Genomic DNA, 11874 nt, shown 5'->3' on the forward strand with positions numbered 1-11874 from the left:
TGAAGTATCTAGGTAAGCTATCTTTTTCTAACTTCATAAAATAATCCAATTGATAACGTGCTCCATAAAAAAAGGATAAATCGAAATGGGGACGTTTGGCGGACCAGCGTATCTGTCAGAATAGAGGTACGAATATTTCAGCACCGGAGTTGGGTTGTCCAAAGTTGAAATTTTTAAAATGAGGAGCCCCCCAAAGAATAACAAACGGTAAAGGAAAATGGTTCGAGTGACTCCAGTTAGCGAAGAGAACCCAGAGCGAGCCTTCGAGGACGAGAAGCTCGCTGCTGAGAACGATGCCGATTACACCGACACCGAGAGCGAATTGTCTGAGGAGGAATACGACGAGGACGAAGACCTTGAGGCGGAGAGCATTGCTGATCGAATCATTGCTCTGCGAGATGTTATTCCCCCACAGTACCGATCCAAGATCTCGTCTACTGCTGCCAGCCTTTACGACACGGCCCAGACCGGTATTTCCTGGAGTGGCAAGGCCCTCTGGGTCACCATGACCTCTGCTTTGCTCCTTGGCGTCCCACTTGCCCTTTCCATTGTTAGCGAGCAGCAGCTTACTGAGATGGAGAAGGAGATGAAGCTGACCCAGTCCACTAATGAGGTTTTGGCCCCAGGTGCCGAGGGTGGTTTCCAGGCTCCACCGGCTACCCCACAGGCTTAAATTTACTTGTATCCCATTCGCGACTCTTTATATTATTCATGACCTTGTATATAACGACTGCAAAAAATCCATTCGCAAAAAGTCATTGTTCTGTAGTTGAAGTACCATTGGTTTTGTTTAGGCAGGGATCGTACAGTGAAACCCCTAATACGGGGTAGAAGCGACTTCTAGATTGCTGTGATGTTACTGGAATGGAGATTAATAACCCAATGTTAAAAATTAAATTGATCCTATGGAAAGAAGATAAATATTTCAGGCCTCAATTTGATTCAATTGCTCCAGGAATCTTGTCTTTGATGACTTCAATCTTGGACGTATCGCCTCGCAGGTTACTCTGGGCAATGGCAATCCGGTTATGCTTCAGGTCGTAAACGACGTACATGGCACGCATAAAGTTGTCACCAAAGAGGGCAAAGTCCATGCCTGGCTGCGAATTTTCAATGCCAATGTAGCACGAGTTGGCCGGGAAGGCAAAGTTGGCCACTACTGGATTGACAATAGTTTCAATTGGCCAGAGGAAGTAGAAGTTGGGCACCTTGATCTCAGTCGGGCCAAAGTTGAGAACCAGATTTGCAGTGACGTTACAGTCGCAATAGTACTTCTCACCAATAGTGAATGATGGATTGGCATTAAGATACTCGTGAATGTTGCCCACAGCATCCTGAGGAAGGTACGACAGCGAGGTACCAGAGTCGAGAATGGCTGTAACTGGCTTCTGCAGCATAGCTTCCTGGGCCCGACCATCAGAGTGCATGTTCTGTATCTTGATACCAAGATGCTTGGGATGAGAAATGGGAAAAGAGTAGAGCTGGCCAGTGTACCTTGAGTGATCGACCGCACCAAAAAGAATGGTACCAGACTTGGAGTTGAGATCGTTTAGGTAGAGAGAATAGGCTGCAGTGTTGGTAACACCCTGGGCAGCAAGCGCCATTGGAAGGTTGTTATAAACCACTCCCTGCTTGTAAGTGATCTCGGCTTCAGGGCGACCAATGCCAATAATGCCCTGTGACACATCTCCACTGTCTGCAACGCCAATGGAGAAAGACTTAAGTGTAGCTCCGCCAATTTTGAAGCTATCGGTGCCCCATTGACCTGTGGTAGTACCAATACCATACTGGATTTTATAGCTAGTTCCATTGGATTTAAACGAGTTGGACTTGCTAGGGTCGAAAAACGAATTGGGCTTGGGCTTGCCCTGGCCCTGGAATTTGCTTGACGGGGAATAGACCCAAGTATCAGAAGAACCTGTATCAAGCAACAGATTAAGCGACTGCGGCGGAGTTCCAATTGAAACTGTTGTCGAGTAGAAGTACTTTTGGTTGTCAATTCGGTCAGCAAATTCCTGGGCACTTCGAGTAAGAAGTTCATCGCCAAGATCAGGCACGGTTCTGCGGTGAAGAACTGGATGGGCAACTCGTTCAATGTCGAGTTTGAGGGCACCTTCCGGCATTGCCTCGGCGTTTGCCAGCGCGATTGCGCCTGCAGAAAGAGCCAATGGAAGAGCGAATTTCATTCTTACTTGCTTGAAGAGAGATTTAGAGAACGCAGGAGTTGGTATTACCAGACCATATGTACCCCATCTTCAAGCCGTAATTTCGCCCCCTCGTTGCCCGTTTAATTAGTGCGGGGGAAGTCATGGTGAGATTGGACTCAAGTAGATTGAGATGATAAATGATCATGGTCTTTCACAGGTGGAGGGAGGGGGAGGTGATATGAAGAGAGTTACCCAATGAACACAATTTTTGGAGCACATATAGAAATTCACATTTGCCCTAGTGATTTTGACCGCTAGGATAGAACGGCTTGCCAATGAAATGGTTAGCTAAGTTTACCTTTGTCTCCAGAGCACAAGTAACCGGCGACGGCTAACTCTGCTTTAGGCGTTTATTCGGAAATTAACATTACCAAACTCGGCACCATAGTTGGATGTACCAAGCATCCAATCAGTCCTTTTTCTACGTACCACCACTAATGCCCAGTCGTACTCTTAACAAATAAAGTCATTGATAGATATAAATTCGCACTCGAGGTGTTCTGATACCAATTTCTCTCAAGCGTAGCTGGGCACGTTCAATTGCTATACCGTTACCTATCGAGATGCCGATTTATAATCCTGCTTAAGATTATGCCGGTGTCTACCGAAAATTATCAAATGCATATAACGGTCAAGGATTGAAAAACAAATGTTTGAGCTTATTCTAGAACTTCATTTTCCAACGGCTCTACTGACACTCCTTATTTCCTTGGTGATTGTGCGATATCGCCAGCGTATGCCGCAGTGAGTCCTTTGACGAGGTTAAAAAAGCAAGCGATATCTCACCAATGCATGTAAGAGCTAAAGCAGGAGGCAATAGGGGGCCGGAGTGGGAGAACGCAGGAGAGTTGTAATGCTCCACTGTGTAGCTATAGTCAACTTCGGCCCAGTAAATCGTGCCCCTCCCCCCTGAACGTCCATGTCTCACAGGGCCATTTTTTAAAGCGGGTTGAATTCGGTTAAAGTTGTAATATATGATATATAATTTGCGTCTAATGAAGAAATCACCAGCTACCCATTATCCATTACTTAGGTCTGTGAAATGTTAACGATAGCTCTACAAGTGATGCCAGTTAGCGGGCCGCTCGTAGACGCACTAAATCGTGCGGGATCATTGTCTCTTGGTCACTCCTTAGGCATACATGTACATGGGTAACAGATGCGCGTTAGGGTTCCTTCACTTGTACTACACAAGAAAGTCCTATGTAAGGTTCCCGCAAATGCATTAGCCCACCTGCGTATGTGTCAAAGGCGGTTTGATGCACGTTGCGTATGGCCCAAGCCCGGTATACGAGTTACAAATCATATTCTTTCAGCTTCCTATACTGATGCATTTTCGTCATGCGGCCATAGCTATGTATATCGCAAAGCTGCAGTAGGTGATCATACGGAGTTACTCTATGGAGAGGCAATGAAAGGGGCAGATAGAAGCTCGATATTGACAATCTGTAGATGCCCGAAAGAAATACTTGATACAAGTGATGCATGAAGCCTGCATATCGGCGATTGCCAAATAATACTGGTTCCACCTTAACTACGCGTTTGAAAATGGGATAAATAAGGGGTGCGCGAGGGCCCTTGGCGAAAATGGCCGAAGTATGGCTGATGTGTGCCGAATGCATAGATCTAACCGCGTGTATGTTGCACACAGATCCATGAGGATGCTGAGCCGACAGGTAGACGACATACGTATATTGAGGGGTATCCCGCATAAACCAATCTCTAAAGTATGTCTCAGTGACCCGTCGATCAGTAAGATGTGCACTTTCTTAAGAGTTCATATGCGCCGATTGGTGATGTACCAAATGGATGTTAACCTGCTGTGCTGTATTACTGTAGTACCTTCTGGCCAAACGGGTATACAGTAGTACGGGTCAAATGCACTGCTGATTCTGATGTACTACTGTGCCGTAATACATATGGCAATGCAGTGATGCTGCCCCTTTTCCTTTTCCCAGGTTATAATAGGATCTCATATAACTGATGTGGCCTCAAAAATTTTTCTATAATACATCTTCCTTTTTTAACTTCGCGTATACACGCGTGTTGGCAGTATAAAGCGGGTGTCACGATAGACATTAGAGATCCATTGTGGGATTTACACCCGGTGAATATCATTCATAGTCGACAAGAATACTAGTTTCAAGTGAGTATAGAGAAAAAGAAAAAAGTTACATGATCGACCTTTAGGCTAATGATTGGTGCGTAGCGATTACTGTTTGGTTCGCGAAGTGTGATCGCCAATATCTAACCAACAACGTTATTTAGGCCGATAATTAATTACTCTCGGTTCAATTGATTCGAATACGCAATGAAAAGGACGAGGTCGCTGAAAAAGCCGTTCTTGGGATTGGATACTACAATTACAAACGAGTCAGTGGAATCCACCGGTATAGTTCGCCAGCAAGGAAGTGAATACGAACTCAGCGATCGACGCAAACAGGAACTCTCCTTGAGCCTTGCCAAAGGATTGCTAGATGAAAAGCTTAACATTACTAATAACGATGTCGAGCTTCTAGTAAAGGAGATTGGAGACATCACGGAGGACGAATCGGTACGAATTGTTCGCCAAAGTATTGAAAACCACCGACATGACCCAAACTTTTCACGACACGGCCTAGAAACACTGGAAGAACTCATTGACGAAAACTCCGGTGTTGAAAACCGAATTCACAACCTCAAGGTCGAAGCTGCCCTTCTCCAGCACTATGCTCCGTATCCAGAAGTAAGAGCGGTCACCGATCCTTCTGATGATCCTTCAACTCCTGTGGAAACTGTCAGAGCGTACCTCATTGGAATTGTTCTCGTTATTATATCTTCTGGGGTGAACCAATTTTTCCAGCCACGATTGCCTCCAATCAACGTCTCGGCAAGCCTGCTTCAGCTTCTTGCCTACCCGCTAGGCAGAATTTTCGCGGCCTTCGTTCCAGACTGGGGGGTCATCATCGGCACTAAACGAATATCGCTCAATCCTTGCCCATGGAATTACAAAGAGCAGACTTTTGTTACCCTAATGATTTCGATTACCGCACCATTGGCGTACGTCAATTCTCAAATATTTGTCCAGAGGCTAGACGTGTATTATGGCCACAAGTGGGCCGATGCCGGGTATCAGGCCCTCCTGCTTCTCTCCACGCAGTTTATTGGATGTGGACTTGCCGGCCTCGTCTCCCATGTTCTTGTGTATCCAGTTGAGTGCATCTGGCCAGCGAACTTCCCCGTTCTGGCCCTTAACCGAGCTCTCATTCATCCGGACCGTCGCGAAGTAATAAATGGCTGGTCCATGTCACGACACAAGCTGTTCTATCTGAGCTTCCTCGCCATGTTTGTTTACTTCTGGTTCCCTAATTACCTTTTCCAAGCATTGTCCATGTTCAACTGGATGACCTGGATTAGTCCGCAAAATTTCGCCCTCGCGGCTATCACTGGTAGCGTTTCTGGCCTCGGGCTCAATCCAATCCCGACGTTTGACTGGAATATCATCGACTCCCTCATGTCGCCGTTGTCAACACCATGGTTTGCAAACCTGTCCAATTATATTGGTGTTTTCATATGTGGAGCTGTCGTCATTCCGGCAGTCTACTGGACCAACAAGTTCCACACCGCCTACCTTCCCATTAATTCAAACGAGATTTTCGACAACCGTGGGCAACCATACACTGTCGCCAACATTCTTACTAACGGCAAATTTGATATTGACAAATACCAAGCATATTCCCCGCCTTATTATACTGCGGCGAACCTGGTGACCTACGGGGCGTTCTTTGCCCTTTACCCAGCAATGATCGTTGATACGGGCCTACGGCGATGGAAGATGATTCGTCAGGGCGCAGTGAAGATCTGGCAGGCCATAACGTCACGGGCGTCTATTCTTCATTCATACTCAGACGCCCATTCCAAGATGATGCGGGCCTACCGAGAGATTCCGCTCTGGTGGTATGGAGTGGTATTTTTTGTTTCATTCGCACTGGCCATTGTGTGCGTCGAGATCTACCCAACTGAGACGCCAGTATGGGGCATCGTTTTGGCCATCGTCATCGCCGCAGTCTTTTTGATGCCGATTGGTATTATTGCAGCTACGACTGGTGTATTCCTGAGTCTCAATGTCCTTACCGAACTGATTGCGGGATATATTTGGCCAGGCAACCCCATGGCTTCGATGACCATTAAGGCATTTGGCGTCAACACTAATTTGCAGGCAATAAGCTTCATTTCGAACCAGAAGCTAGCGCACTATGCCAAGCTTCCACCGAGATCAGCGTTCCGGGCACAAATTGTCGCCGCTTTGGTCCAGATCGTTGTCATGCTTGGAGTTATCAACTGGCAAATGGCGCACTACGAGGGCATTTGCGAGCCGCAACAGCCAGACCGATTCACTTGCCCGGGACAGACGATCTACTACTCTGCTTCCATTATCTGGGGGGTCATTGGGCCCAGACGAGTGTTCAGCCATCTTTACCCGGTTCTGCAGTGGTGCTTCCTAATTGGCGTATTCCTGCCTATTCCATTCTATCTGCTGGAGCAACGGTACCCGAGGTCCTTCTGGCGGAATTTGAAGCCGCTCCTAATCATTGCAGGGTTTGTAACATACGCTCCGTTCAACATGAGCTTTTACACGCCATCGCTCTACGTCTCTGCGCTCTTTATGGTGTACATCAAAAAGCGGTACCAGGCATGGTTTGAAAAATACACCTACGTTCTGGCCAGTGGTCTTTCGGCAGGCATTGCTCTCGCTGCTATAATCATATTCTTCGCAGTGCAGTATGACGCGAAGAATCTCATTTGGTGGGGGAACACTGTGCCTTATGCTGGAGTGGATGGCGGAAACCCTGCCTTCCAGCTCACCCTGCTGCCTCTGCCTGAACAGGGCTACTTTGGTCCTGATCCGGGGACATTCCCGGCCTAACGTTTTCTACGAAGTTACGATCTTGTATTATTATTTTGGTAATCAGTAAATTTTTAATGGATTATATAGTTATTAATTAATAAAATTTTTTCATGGACTAACAGCGATAAGCCGTACAACTGAAATAATTGTTAGCTGGGGAAGAGGAGGACCCTGATGCAGCGTACGTAAGTGATTCAAAGCCCATCGCTCGGGTCTACACGTAGTGGGTAGTACATACGAACGGCACCAATTGAGTTAACCCTATACGTTGCCAAGTGCTCAACTCCGCGTCGTAAAACTCGTACCGCACCGGAGTACCCCCTAGGGATACTTTTGGGCGAAAAATGTCTCTTGGCCTGCAGATTCAACCAAACGACCAGCGTTAACCCCGGGCCGCCTATCCGGTCTTTTAATAACTACACATTTTCAGAACCAGATCGCCAGCCACCCGGGGCCCAAGCAAAATTACCCTCTCTGCCTGCCTGTCATGATGAGCAAACGCACAGACCAGCATTACCAAGGTTTAATCAGCATAACGAAAGCGCGTGATATAATATAAAATACACGGCATCGCGCCGAATGGGGAAGGAGGCCGATTGATTAGATAATTGTGCGTAAATTCCTAAATGGTCCCACTTAACTCACACATACAAAAACCTTTTCCGTTATATTACACATTATTGAAAGGGCTCTTCGTAACGTGGTACTCTACCTACCAACTGTTTATCTGTCAAGTAACTGTTGAGGAGACCTCGAGGTGTGCTGAAGATGGCGTTTGAGGACTATTTTTCCGTTCAAGTGTTTTTCATCATCTTTCGAGAATGTATGGAGACGGCCGTGATCGTCTCGGTCCTCCTGTCCTTCTTGAAGCAGGGCTTCAGCAATAAAGAAGTAGACAGGCGAGTCTACAAGCGGTTACTCGCACAGGTCTGGATTGGAGCCGTTCTCGGATTGGTTATCTGCCTTTTTGTCGGCGCCTTTATCATTTTTGCATTCTATTACCTGGGCAAGAACCTATGGAACGCTACCGAGAAGGTCTGGGAGGCCACTTTCTCGCTCATCGCATCGGTCATGATCACCATTATGGGCCTGGCCATGCTGCGAATCAATCGGATGCAGGAGAAGTGGCGAGTCAAACTCGCCAAGAACATCATTGAGACTCATGAGGGTACCCATAAGCATAAGCACGGGCTGAAGTATCTGTCGAAGAAGTATGCTATGGCTCTCTTGCCGCTTATCACGACTCTGCGAGAGGGGCTTGAGGCGGTTGTCTTTTTGGGTGGTATTGGTGCCAACCAGCCAGCCAGCTCCTTCCCGCTTCCAGTTATAGTGGCTATATTCTTGGGTCTTCTGATTGGCTACCTTATGTATACCTCGGGTAACCATGTCTCGATCCACTATTTTTTGGTTGGATCTACGTGCTTCCTGTACTTGGTTGCGGCCGGTCTGTTTTCGCGAGGCGTGTGGTTCATTGAGCTGCAGCAGTTTATCAACCATGTGGGCCAGGATGTCAGTGAGATGGGCTCTGGTCCCGGTTCGTACGACGTTAGCAAGTCTGTCTGGCACGTAAACTGCTGCAATTCCCAGACAGATGGCCCGTGGATGATTTTCAACGCCGTTCTCGGGTGGCAGAACAGCGCCACTTATGGGTCGGTTATCTCGTACAACCTGTACTGGGCGTTTGTCATTGCCCTGCTTTTCTCTATGCGGTACCGCGAGCGTCATGGCTACTTCCCCATCATTCCGCGAGCTCTGCAGAGAAAGAAGAAGGATCTCCATAACTACACCGAGGAGGAGCGAAACCGACTGCTCCAGCGAGCGACTGAGATCTACGCTGGTGCTGGAGAGCAGCGACAATCTGTCGATTCTACGACCCCACTTGTTCCGAGCGGAAATTAGAGATATTTATGGACATACGTACCGAATGTATATAGGATAAATTAGCATTCTTTTTGGATTCGCTTGAAGAAGAAGAACAGCATGTGAACAGTTTTAACCTGGAACACTGACCATGGAGGAGAATTCTACAACCACACCTCCGCGTAGCGGAGCCCCAGGGGGGATTGGGGGGACTGGTCCCCCCATTAATACTAGTAAGAAGGTATTCGAGGGCCAGCCCTCGAGCTCCCGTAGCTCCGCTTCGCGGAGAGCATTCAATCCAGGGAATCGATAGCGATTATATAAGAATGAGAGAAGCAATAGTTAGCATAGTCAATAGGATAAACGTATAAGCATCAAAGCCCTTAGCGTTGTGGGTTTCCACGAGCATGGAGGTCTGTAGTCGGGAACAACCCCTTGCGCTTCCAAAGCTGTAACAAGTTTGTTACGCAGCTACCAGCCTTTGGGGAGACTTGGTTACGCTGTTGGGAGGACTCGTTACGCTACCCACCAACGTCCCTACCCGGAGGGGGTTTGGGGCACTACGGGAGCTCGAGGGCTGGCCCTCGAATACATTCCACTGGTGGTCTCTACGGTAATAGATCAAAGAGAGTATATAAAAATTATGAGAATACACATAAAAGGTTAGAAATCTATGCAAGTTTACAAACAATTGGTAAAGCAAAAGACAGTGGTGCGTAGAAATCTATGCAATTCGTAGGGGAATTCGACAGTGGGCATAGAATTCTATGCAAGTTTACAACATTTCATAAGGGAATTCGACAGTGGCGGCCAGACAAGTGAGAAGCACGTCATCCACAGTGTATGCGCGAGCAGTGACAATGAACTTTCCAGGAGGAATCTCGTCAGGCAGCTCAACAGTCTTGGTGATATTCTGGTCTCCCTTCTCCAAAGGACACTGGAGGTCGACGTTACCAGCCTGCTCACACAAGTCGAACTTCTGGTTTACAAGACGGATGTAGCCGTACCGCACGTCCACAGCAACATAGGCACCCTCCTCAATATCCTCCGCCAGGAACCCTTTGGCCGAAATGGTCAGCTCAGCACCCCGTTCTGGAGGATTGGGCGAGATGTCTATCTGGTCTATTCGCAGCAGTTGCGCAATGTCTACGTCGCACTGCTCGAAGGGAGAGTCGCCCGGGATGGGCGTGTTGTCGCCTGGAGGAGGGTCGAAAGGACCCATCAGCCGAATGCCGCTAATGGCCGCAGCCTGGACACCGGTAGCAAGCGTCAACGCATTCAAAAACTTCATAGTTTAAGCGATTTGGAAGGGATGATAAGGATCGTAATTCGCTCAAATTAGCCGGGTGGTAGGGTCATGTACGTCTATCTGCGGGGGGAGGGGAGGGGCCGCGCGCCAAAGGCTGGAGGTTGCTCAGCCGCACAGAAGCCGCACTTGTTGCGGCGCACTACATAATCAACGTTTTGTAGAACGCAAAATATAATAATAATAATATAACAATATTCAATTTACTATATATAATAAAACCAAAAAAATAATAAAGAATCGAAAAATCCTAGTGGCTTTTCAAACCACTTCTTTTAATAATACCACAAAGTTTTATACCTTCAAAGACCGGGCAAGACTGCACGCTCGATCATCGCCATTAGCACATCGGCAGCTGATCAACCTTCGAACACACTCGTTTCGGTCCTCTCGGGGGAGAGAAATGGCCTGAGTGCATCCAGACCACTTGGCCATGCAACCAGCAATGCAGCTACCTTCAGCGGCGCTTGGAGCTGGCTGGTTATCGTATGGCATGCAATCCTCAGAAACTCCCTGGTCAGTCATCACTGACGTGGCCTGAAGAGCCATTTTATCCAAAACAGCAGTTCGATTGGCCGGCAGCATCGTGCTCATAGTACTCAAGGTAGTAGCATTGAACGTGAAGTTACCGCCGGTTGGAGTTGGCATGACAGTGGTACTCTCGGTGATAACTCGTGGTGGAATAGTCGTGTCTCCAGAAATCGTAATAGGTGGGATCGTTCTGTTGCCGCCATAGATTGGATCAGTTGGGTTCACTGTGGAAGTGACGGTCGCAGTGCTGTCTGGAATAGTCTCCCAGATAGTAGTCGCCGGAATGGTGTCGTATCCAATGTACCCTCCCATGGTGGTACCGTAAATTGTAGTGCCTGGGATCACCTCACCATCAATGGTGGTTCCTGGGATAGTAGTAACTGCTGGCTCGCCATCAATGGTGGTTCCTGGGATAGTAGTCACTGCTGGCTCGCCATCAACGGTTGTTCCTGGGATAGTAGTCACTGCTGGCTCTGGGTACAAAGTCTTGGTGATGGTAATCGTCGTTCCGGGGATAATAGTGCCAGGAATCGTGGTACCGGCAATCACTGAGCCAGGCTCGGTGGTGCCTGCAGCTGTTCTACCTGGAATGGTCGTACCACCGATGACAGTACCTGGGATAGTGGTACCTGGAATAACGCTGGTGAGGGTAGTCTGCTGTGGTGGAGCCGTTGGAGATCCACCGTTGTTGGATGGAGGTCCGCCATTATTGTTTGGAGATCCGTCGTTGTTGTTTGGAGATCCATTGCCGCCGTTTCCAGTTGGGTAAATGGTCTTGGTAATGGTAATGGTTCGAGCAGGAACGGTTCTACCTGGGATAGTAGTACCCGGAATGACTTCAGGGCCGACAGTAGTTCCGCCGACGACCTTTCCTGGCACGGTTTGAGGGGCAACGGTGGTACCAGGAACAGTGGTTCCTGGAACAATGCTGGTAGTAGTGGTTTCTTCGGGCGTTGGCTGGCCGTTATTGCCGTTATTGCCATTGTTGCCATTGTTGCCACTGTTGCCATTATTGCCATTATTGCCATTATTGCCATTATTGCCATTATTGCCATTATTGCCATTATTGCCATTATTGCCAT

At 47.9% G+C, this 11874-nt stretch overlaps 6 protein-coding genes across 6 annotated transcripts in view; 3 read left to right on the top strand and 3 right to left on the bottom strand.

Moving 5' to 3' along the window:
- Positions 1-217: 217 nt before the first annotated feature.
- Positions 218-673, top strand: TOM22 (Tom22p; the record flags this gene model as incomplete). Its single annotated transcript, XM_076687751.1, has 1 exon — positions 218-673. One exon carries the CDS (start codon positions 218-220, stop codon positions 671-673), a length of 456 nt encoding a protein of 151 aa, XP_076538019.1.
- A 259-nt stretch (positions 674-932) lies between these two features.
- Positions 933-2186, bottom strand: YPS3 (pepsin-like aspartic protease; the record flags this gene model as incomplete). Its single annotated transcript, XM_076687752.1, has 1 exon — positions 933-2186. The coding sequence occupies one exon, from the start codon at positions 2184-2186 to the stop codon at positions 933-935; it is 1254 nt and encodes a 417-aa protein (XP_076538020.1).
- A 2332-nt stretch (positions 2187-4518) lies between these two features.
- OPT2 (oligopeptide transporter 2) lies at positions 4519-7113 on the top strand (the record flags this gene model as incomplete). The annotated part of the gene is made up of 1 exon (XM_076687753.1): positions 4519-7113. One exon carries the CDS (start codon positions 4519-4521, stop codon positions 7111-7113), a length of 2595 nt encoding a protein of 864 aa, XP_076538021.1.
- Positions 7114-7920: 807 nt separating this feature from the next.
- FTR1 (FTR1 family protein) lies at positions 7921-8994 on the top strand (the record flags this gene model as incomplete). The annotated part of the gene is made up of 1 exon (XM_076687754.1): positions 7921-8994. One exon carries the CDS (start codon positions 7921-7923, stop codon positions 8992-8994), a length of 1074 nt encoding a protein of 357 aa, XP_076538022.1.
- Positions 8995-9730: 736 nt separating this feature from the next.
- Positions 9731-10246, bottom strand: NPC2 (sterol transporter; the record flags this gene model as incomplete). Its single annotated transcript, XM_076687755.1, has 1 exon — positions 9731-10246. One exon carries the CDS (start codon positions 10244-10246, stop codon positions 9731-9733), a length of 516 nt encoding a protein of 171 aa, XP_076538023.1.
- Positions 10247-10555: 309 nt separating this feature from the next.
- Positions 10556-11874, bottom strand: part of TRVA0_073S00408 (uncharacterized protein) — a gene marked incomplete at both ends in the record, with an annotated part of 4692 nt that continues 3373 nt past the window's right edge. The window contains one exon of the mRNA XM_076687756.1: positions 10556-11843. Within this exon, the coding sequence (XP_076538024.1) occupies positions 10556-11843 (1288 nt within the window). The remainder of the gene's footprint in view (positions 11844-11874) is intronic.

This window comes from Trichomonascus vanleenenianus, assembly GCF_965637985.1.
Source record: "Trichomonascus vanleenenianus strain CLIB 3782 genome assembly, contig: TRVA0_073S, whole genome shotgun sequence".
In the NCBI taxonomy this organism is placed as follows: domain Eukaryota; kingdom Fungi; phylum Ascomycota; class Dipodascomycetes; order Dipodascales; family Trichomonascaceae; genus Blastobotrys; species Blastobotrys vanleenenianus.